Source organism: Hibiscus syriacus, unplaced genomic scaffold, assembly GCF_006381635.1.
Source record: "Hibiscus syriacus cultivar Baekdansim isolate YM2019G1 unplaced genomic scaffold, ASM638163v2 tig00110084_pilon, whole genome shotgun sequence".
In the NCBI taxonomy this organism is placed as follows: Eukaryota; Viridiplantae; Streptophyta; class Magnoliopsida; order Malvales; family Malvaceae; genus Hibiscus; species Hibiscus syriacus.
This window is the reverse complement of record NW_024062589.1, coordinates 63,640-72,767: the sequence shown is the minus strand read 5'-3', so window position 1 is coordinate 72,767 and position 9,128 is coordinate 63,640. Positions and strand designations below refer to the sequence as shown.

The 9,128-nt window shown below is 37.7% G+C and overlaps 1 protein-coding gene and 2 long non-coding RNA genes across 3 annotated transcripts; 2 read left to right on the top strand and 1 right to left on the bottom strand.

Annotated features, from left to right (window-relative positions):
* Positions 1-3,318: 3,318 nt before the first annotated feature.
* LOC120214654 lies at positions 3,319-4,567 on the top strand. The gene is made up of 4 exons (XR_005524893.1): positions 3,319-3,473; positions 3,552-3,703; positions 4,291-4,382; positions 4,455-4,567. It is a non-coding gene; the product is annotated as an uncharacterized LOC120214654 (long non-coding RNA).
* Positions 4,568-4,976: 409 nt separating this feature from the next.
* On the top strand, positions 4,977-5,484 carry LOC120214655. The gene is made up of 2 exons (XR_005524894.1): positions 4,977-5,143; positions 5,228-5,484. It is a non-coding gene; the product is annotated as an uncharacterized LOC120214655 (long non-coding RNA).
* A 433-nt stretch (positions 5,485-5,917) lies between these two features.
* LOC120214657 lies at positions 5,918-8,835 on the bottom strand. The gene is made up of 2 exons (XM_039212496.1): positions 7,952-8,835; positions 5,918-7,835 (listed from the first exon to the last, which is right to left on the bottom strand). The coding sequence occupies exons 1-2, from the start codon at positions 8,833-8,835 to the stop codon at positions 5,918-5,920; spliced, it is 2,802 nt and encodes a 933-aa protein (XP_039068427.1).
* Positions 8,836-9,128: the final 293 nt, after the last annotated feature.

The following is a 9,128-nucleotide window of genomic DNA, read 5'->3' as shown; positions in this document are numbered from 1 at the left end:
TATAATAATCTTATAAAAAATATATTAAATTTTATTAAGTTATATAGAAGTTAGAATTTTAATTAAATTTTTTATTTAAATTCTTGAAAGTGATTTTTTTTAAACTTGAATTAATTAAAATCCAATTTTATAATTATAGTATAACTTCATATTCAGATTAAAAAAATACTTATTTAATATAGTAAAATTAAAAATAACTCAACCCTTAACGTGATTGCATCAATTTTGAGAGAGAGTATCACATGGGTGCTACTAAATATTTATTTCATTTTTAAAATAACCAAAACCACTTTAGAATAAAATACAGGAAAAATACAATTTATAATCATTTGGCGTACTTTATAATTTTATCCTTATGATAAGCATCCACCACTTTTGGGATCATAATCATGTAGCAGCAGTCGGAAGTTTATATAAACCTAAAACATTGCATTGTTTTGTTCCCCAATTATCTCCACATGCAGCTTTTAAAATTAAAGAAAAAAAAGCACAATAATCAATTTAATTTTTGGCGGACGTGTCGAAGACACGTATGACCACGACCACGACGGCGGCGGCGGCGCGCGAGAGTCCTCCTTGTTCTCTATCACTCAACAAGGAAGTGGGAAAGCCAAGCCTTAAATACCATTCCCAATAGTATTTCCAATACTATGTGGGATTGAGCATTACCAACACTTGTTTCCAATACTATCATAAATGAAGTAATTGCTAAAACTAACTCTGATTCGGGTTCTTATAGTGTTCAAATGACTTACTTGCAAAGAGTAGATGATGACCAAACACTTGGAAACAAGTGTTGATAATGCTCAATCCCACATAGTATTGGAAACACTATTGGGAATGGTATTTAAGGCTTGGCTTTCCCACTTCCTTGTTGAGTGATAGAGAACAAGGGAGACTCTCACGTGCCGCCGCCGCCGTCCCGTCTCGGGTCGTGGTCGTGGTAATACGTGTCTTCGACACGTCCGCGCGAATTCTATCTTTTTAGAGAAAATTCTTAAGAAACAAATGCAATATTTGGACTATCGCAATGAATTTGGAATGAATCGCAACGCGAACTTCGCCTATCGCAACGAATTGGAATGAATCGCAACGCGAACTTCGCCTATCGCAACGAATTGGAATGAATCGCAACGATTTGGAATGAATCGCAACGTGAACTTCGACTATTGCAACGATTTGGAATGAATCGCAACGCGAACTTCGCCTATCGCAACGAATTTGGAATAAATCGCAATGCGAACTTCGACTATCGCGTTGCGAATCTGGAAACTGATTTGCGATACCGGAGATCGCGTTGCGAATTATCGATCGCATTGCGATTTACTTGGTCATTTTGGAAAATCCAAAAAAAGTTGGTCAAAATCGTATATTACAAGGCATTTTCGGTCACTGAGGTTATTTTCTCTTAAAATTATAGGTAAACTACATCAGATACCATCGAACTTTAGGCGTTGTATCGTTTATGCTATTGAATTTTCAATTTTGCTATGTATAACACTGAACTTTGATTGTCGTTTCAATTATATCACTATGCCATTAAATCGTTAACAGTTGGATCAAAACAACATCGTTTAGGTGAGGTGTCTATGTCGATAGTCATTAGCCATGTCGACAGCCGTCAGTCACATCATTATGTCGTTAACGGTTTAACGATTCACTGATATAATTGAAATGAAAATCAAAGTTCAGTGCTATAATTGGTAGAATTGAAAATTCAATGGTATAAACGATACAACACTTAAATTTGATGGTATCTAATGTAGTTTACCCTTAAAATTATGGGTAAAGAACACAAATGGTCCCCAACTATATAATACTACTTTATTAAGTCCCTTGACTATTAAAAGTTACAAAATGGTCATTTGACTATAGATTGTTGCTTTGTTGAGTCATCGACTATTAAAAGTTACAAAATGTCTCACTGGGAAAATGTCTCGTTTATGCTTTACAGAAACCAAAACTTGCATGCATTTTCTACTTTAGCAATTATAGTTGCAAATGCCAATCGGTGAAAATTCTTTGACTTCGATCATTTTGCTAGTGGTACCGCTAGAGTTGATGACACACGGTCTTGCTATTATCTGCAATATAGTATCAGCATTAGTGTTTGTAAACATATAGATAAATAAATGTAGTCAAAAGGATCGAGAGGTTAGCCAGGTACCGGTAGAGTTTAATTAAAGCATGGGATATGGGACTCGGGGGGAGGGATCGTTTCTTAATGCAATGTTTGATGTCATGGCAAGCCCACTTCAAAATTCCATTGTTCAAATAGAAATGCCAATTAGATTTTGAGATACGGCTCATTTGGATTTCGGGATAGTTTTGGATTTGAATCAGTCTTAAATCAAATTACTCGGATTTTGAGATATGGGTCAACCTTATTTTTGAAAATACTATGAGTAACATATAATAAAGTGCTTGTGAAGAATTTTGCTGAGTTTTAATTTGAGTGGATCAAATCATGAGTTTAGAATCGAGATACGAAGAGGTAAGTTTTTGATCGTCCTAAATATGAATCAAATACTACAATAAAAATTGATTTTGATTAAATTCACACTTAAAAAAATATTAGCTGACCCTATTCTCATATGTAATGGGGTAAGGGGAGGTAGGGTAGTGGGTTGAGCAGCTTCCGTTGAAGACCTCCGTTATGAATTGCCCTCAGTGAGACTCGATCTCACGACCACAAGATTAAGAGCCTTGTGCTCTACCAATTGAGCTAGACGAACAAGACTAAATTCACACTTAAAGATATTTTTATTTATTTTAAACTTGATCCAAAAATTTAATTATATTTTTTTATCAAACTAAGTTGATTACAAAGTAGTATATGTTCTAAATAATCCCAATCATTTGATAATGATTTCTTTAACCGTTAAGATAAGTTGGTTCGTGTAAATTTAATTATAATTTTATCCGACTCGATTTAATATTTATTTAATAAAAATATTTTATTAAAATGAAAAATATGTTATTAAAATGTAATAAATAATATATTAATGTATAATTTTTAATAAAATTATCATAAAATGAGACGAATTTTTCCTAAATCTGATTCTAAGAGTTTTTTTTTTTATAATTCATCCTATCAAATCAAAACCGAATCTACGTGAAATGGTATATAAACCGAATCTTCCGTTCCATTTTAAACAAACCACCACCACCCAAAGTTAGATTACAGTGCCCAAACTCCTAATAATCAGATATTTAATCATAGAAACTCTTTTCTACGTCTTCATCAAGCTTTTAACATCCTCCGAAACCCACAAGCAACTGTCCATAAACGCCAAATGCATAGATAGTTCGTGCAAGATGGTTTGTGAAGCTTTGTCCTTAACCATCCCTTTCTTCTCAAATATAGCCTCCAAAAAGGATGTTAAATTAGCTGGTAAAAGCTATAGTCTTTGTCGTTGGAGTCCTAGGATTCGATGCTCGAGTTCTAGTGCAGAGGGGGCCTGTAACTGCTGGTAAGTTCACTGCTTTCTCCGTGTCCCTTCTCTCTTTGTAATTTGAAGTTGATTACTATTCGGGGTGGGGTGTTACAGATAAGCTTGAAAATGATTATTCCTTGACCGGTACTGCTTATGATTTTGAGAGAGCTACCGTATCACTTACCCGTGAGTCTTTATCGTCCCCAAAGACGGTAACTCTTTTAAGGCATGGCCTCAGCTATTGGAATGAAGAGGGTAGAGTTCAGGTTTGTTGCCCTGGCTCCCTTGTAAACTAGTTTCTGTGCAAGTTTTTGTTTGTGTTGGGGTGGTGGGGTATAGTTGCAATAATATAGCATCAATGAGGATATGGACGGAGTCGGAATTGAACTACGAGAAATTAAACAACTAATTTTTTTAGAATTTAATTTCTTTAATATGTGAAAAAGGATATCAATAACTTAAAATGTAACTAAATCATCAAAGTTGGAAGGCCATTACCTCTCCCGCCTACAACGTGCCTCCTACCCTGGATGAGATAAATGAGAGCTTCATTATGTCAATGAGATGACTGTAAATGTGATTGATGAGCATTGAATTTTAAGGAAGATCAAACTAGTGTATTCGACACTGGTGCCTGATTCATTGTGAGCAACTGAATATATATGAAATTAGACTGTTGCTTGGATTTGGATGTGTCTCAAACACGCTTATAATCTGAGTAGTTTTAGCGTAATGAAGAGTTAGAGCGAAATAGAAGTTAGTTCCATTTGTATTAGAATCCCATGAATGACCGAACTGCTGACTTAGTTATCTTTTGAGTTACTGGGAAGCTCAAACTTATCTGTTCTAACAGAAGCTGGTATAAAGCAAGCTGAAAGGTGTAGGCAGGCCCTTGCGAAGATGCACTTTGATCAATGCTTTTCGAGTCCGATAACACGCGCTAAGGTATGACTACTGGCGTTTAAAGTTAGCCGGACAGGATTCATTTTTATATCGGACCGTCTTTCTTTGATGCAGACCACTGCCGAAGTGTTATGGCAAGGCAGGGAAGAGCCACTAGTTTTCCTTGATTCACTTACGAGTGCCATCTCTTTTTTCCTTGAAGGCATGAAAATGGTCTGTTTCTAACATTTCTTTACTTGTTTCACAACTTGTCTAAGTATATTACTAACTTGGTCTATGTAGAAGTCGTTGTGTAGTCAGTTTCGAACACCGGTTAACTTAATTAGTTCATTCTGGTTTAGAATAATGCAAAAACTACTAGTACTAGACTAAATGATATTCAGAATTTGGAGGCAGTGGATGCTAAGGTGATATATCCAAAGGAGTACACAACATGGAGAGAGGATCCAGCGAATTTCTACGTAAACGGCTTCTACCCTCTTCGGAAACTGTGGGCAACAGCTAGAGAATCTTGGAGGGAAATCTTGTTCTCGCCGGTATGCTCTCTTCTGTTTTCATTTTTCCTGTAACTTTTACCATCTTCTGCATTGCCAAATTGATCTGATTGATGAGTAAGAATGATCCATCATTGATCAAGGAGAAAACTTCTTGGTTGTCACTCAAATGTCAATTTTAAGGGCACTGATCTACTCAGCTTTAGGGCTTCCCCCCCGAGAGGCATGCCATTTTCTTGTCAATGTGTTTCTAGACATCTTGTTGAACTGGAAAATCGCAATCTGCATATCACCCGTTGTTCGTAAATGGTCCGTGCTCAATTTTCTGTTGTTCGTAAATGGTCCTTGCTCGATTTTCTGTGGTTCTTAACGGTTTCTTTTTTCATGTTTCAGGTTTAGGTCGATTGATGTGAACAATGGTAGTTTATCCACATTCGTTTTCAACAAAAGAGGGGAAGCAATGCTCCAGTCTTTGAATATGACTGCTCATATGTATAGCGATTACGTGTATCTTTCTTGAATCTGTTTGAATCAATAGCTGCTGAGACTGAGAAACAAGACCATTTTGTAGTTCATACGAACATATGTTATACGTTACATATTCTTGACCAGTTGAACAAAGGCCCAGGGAAGCTGGTAGATTACTTATATTTCCAAATCGAAGTTACATATGTTTGTCGGAACATTAAAAATCAGCTAATTGTATTCTCAGGCTAATACTATCGTGGATTGCTCGAGATTGTCTCCTGGGTTTGCTTAAAGCCCACAATTCCCTCCCCTTTCTCCTGTTTCATGTTCTTCCAGTTCCAATGGAAGCTAAAAGTCATATGTATAATATAAAGCGTGCATTAATGAGTACAAAGCTTCAGGATATAAATAAATTGGCTTATGTGTAAAAACATATTACTTTCAACATTTATTTCAGTATATCACTCTTTGATTTCAACAAGTTTGGAGATTAACATACCGGAACTGGGAAGCAAAAGAATATAGAGCCCATAGGTATAGAACACGGTGACTGAAACGACTTTATAATAAATTTGAATGCTGGAAAAAGAAAATATTGTTTCCGCCATTACAGCATCACAAGCTATAAAAGTTCCTCTGAACTGATTCCCCTTGCAATTCCTCACTGTTATCTACAGACACTTTTTCATATACCGCATCCGTTCTAAACCGTTTAGGTAGTAAACATTGACCCCCAAATCGCTGCTGCAAGCAAATGAAGATGGAAAAGAGCAGACCACCAGAAGGTATGATGATATCCCAGGCCGTGGAATAGAGATCCATCTTATGGTTAGCGTATATATACGATAAATCGAGATATCCTGAAAAACTGTGAGCTCTGTAAAGATCGTATCCATGAGGCAACAACCGGACCAGGGTGGTTCCTAAGTAAAATGAAGCAGCAAGAGCGGTTTTGTTCGAATTGGAGAACATGTTGAACACTATCTGTGGAAGCAAAAACCCATCTACGACCAAACCGCCATAAGATTTAAGGTCACTCCAAAAAGAAGTTTGATGGTAGAAATGATTCTTGAACGGAAGACGTCTCTGATGGGGTTGTAGAAATGGTGTCTGGTGAGTGTTTTTCCATAGGTGCGCAAACCAAGCAATCAACCCACCGGTTAGATATAAAGGTAGGGATATGTATAAAACCTTTCTATCAGCCTCCCATAAGCTCTTTAGGCTTTCATCACTTTGCCGTTCAGACCACATGAGTTGGAGAAGGCGAAACTGCAAAAGGAAAGCTACCATTGTTACCGCCCTTACTATTATTTCGTTTACTTCAAGCCATCCACCACTTTGAAGAAAAGCATTTTGTTGTTGATTATGGTTTGGTACGAACAAGGCCTCAAAGTTCAACAACAGAGGAATCATATGCCCCAGAGTAAGAGCAATGAGCATCAAGACAGAGATAAAGGGAAGCACTTCGGGATGTTTCTTAACATGAAAAAGCTGCAATCCAACAAAAAGACATGCGAGTGTATTGGAAATCAGAACCATGGTAATCTCCAGATCCATTCTCCAAATGGATTCTTTCGCCTGTCCGGCATAGAATGATTTTGAAGACAAACTAATGGGTCCAAAATAAAGAGGGTCTAACTTGAAACGTGTGCTTTTAATTGTCCCCTTAACACGATACTTCTCTGCAGAATTTAACGGAGAAAATTGAGCAGTAACCAAAATGTCACAATCCATTGAATTGTTTTTTATCGAACTATGATTCTCGTATCTTACTTGTAATTGACTACATCCAACCATGCATAGAACACCGGAATGCCTATCATATACTCCCTCAGAAGAAATTACAAATCCTCTGTCCAAAATACGACCATCACTCGAACGATACGAGTAGCTAATCTCGTAGCTGATATTTAATAGCCTGCTGTCATTATTGCTCAAATGAGCTGCTGACACAGTCGACATTGATAAAAGCCCATAAGGTTGATACTTGTAGGGCTGGTCACCCACAAACAGCGGGTTTGCAACACCCCATGCTGCTTCTCCTTTACTATCTATCAACATCATTTCAAACCTCATGTCTATTGAATCGCCGATAGGGTATGTCTTTCCCTTGTGTTCAGCAACGTTCTTACTCGCATAAATTCTACGAGCACTGTCAACCTCTGTATACTCGTATCTTAAACCAGGAACATTCTTTAACCCAGGTGATACTTCCCAAACACTCCTGAGTCTAATCATATCAAAGTAACTTGGATCATCCTTGCTTTTATCACTCCAAATTTCCCCCACAATAGAATCCCTATTCCTCAGTGAAAAAACCTCGGGGTATCTCAAGCTAAACTTAATAGAACAGTCGCCGACAGATGCTCCATTCAAAGAATCCCTGAAATTTGAAACTCGACAAGAAACACCGCAGACACCATTCTTCTTCTCATCCCATGCCCCCTCAGCGATCAAGGTCGTGTTGGGATCAAAGGGGAAAAAAGCACTGATAGAACTCGAGTTTCGAAAATCCAACAAATCAGCATTTTCCCTTCATCCACACACTTCATCTGTCGAAAAAACATGGTACTTGGAGCATCCTTAACATCTCTAATAATGAAACTACAATTAACTTGATCACAGTCCTTCTCATATTCCAATCCAAACCTAATCCTTCGGTGGACAATCACTGAACAAAGTCCTCCATTTGCTTTGCTAACATCCAAATTCTCTCCTTCACTTAAACATGATCTTCCCTTTCCATTATCAAGCAAACTAAACTGATAATTCCCAAAGCTCCTCACACCCAATAAGGAAACAGGCTCAAAATAACTCAAACTATGTTCAGAATCCAAACTTTGAAGAACCCCAGAGATTAAACTACCGGAAATGTTAGAACTAGTGGAATAATTGAGCTTAAGAACAACATTAAAGGTCCTAAATTTACCTGCATTGCCGTTACTCATCCCTGATCCAATCATACAAAGCCTCCCAGTCGATTCCGACCAAAACCCGCCAAGTGAAAACCTCTGCATCTCTCTGTCGACCACCGACGGAATTTTCGGTCCCCTGATCCGGAACGTCCGCCGCAATCCACGGTGGGGGTTTAATACACCGCCACCAGAAGAAGAAATGACAAGTGATTTGGGAATTTGTAAAACGAGCTTTCCATTCACTTTATAGATTCGTGATTTATTACTATCGAGGTAGTCTTGCGAGAAACGAGCATGAAACGTGGCAGATTTCAGCACATCGGTGGCGGGATTCGGTTGGGAGAAAATAGAGTCCCCGCCGGAGTAATACCCAATTTTGAAGTCGAGGTTGTGAGACAAGGAGGGGCTGGAAGAGAAGGCGCTAGGCTCCGCCGTTGATGCCGGCACGACGTCGTTGCAGTGTTGGATGTGCTCTAATGGTATTTGAGAGGCGATTGAGGAGATTGTCTTTGGGAATTGAAGAAGAAAAACGATGACGACGAAGAGGAAGGGAACGGGATGGAAATTATGGGGTTTCGAATGGCTGCTTGGGTAAAAATGAGTTTCCGGCGGCTTCATCGTAACTGGTTTTGGAAATGGCGAAGCTTAAAGAGATTCGGAGCGGTGAAGAAACAGTGTTAAAATCAGTGGGGGTATTTAAAGCTATCTCCATTTAAGGCCATGTTTGAATACATATATAGGAGTTTTAATTTGATCTACGACCATAAAGCATAAAGGATTTAATGGCAAATTTTTTGAAAATTTGGGTTCAATTCCAAGGATAAAGTCATCAACGATGATTGAATTATGCTTAAATAATCATTCTAATTATATTTGATGAATTATATTACTAATATTTATTTTTTATAACA

Coding starts and splice junctions, on each gene's coding strand:
- LOC120214657 (XM_039212496.1), bottom strand. CDS start 8,835: ATGAAGCCGCCGGAAACTCATTTTTACCCAAGCAGCCATTCGAAACCC. Junction 7,836..7,951: donor ATTGTCCACCGAAGGATTAG/GTTTGGATTGGA, acceptor GTGTGGATGAAG/GGAAAATGCTGATTTGTTGG.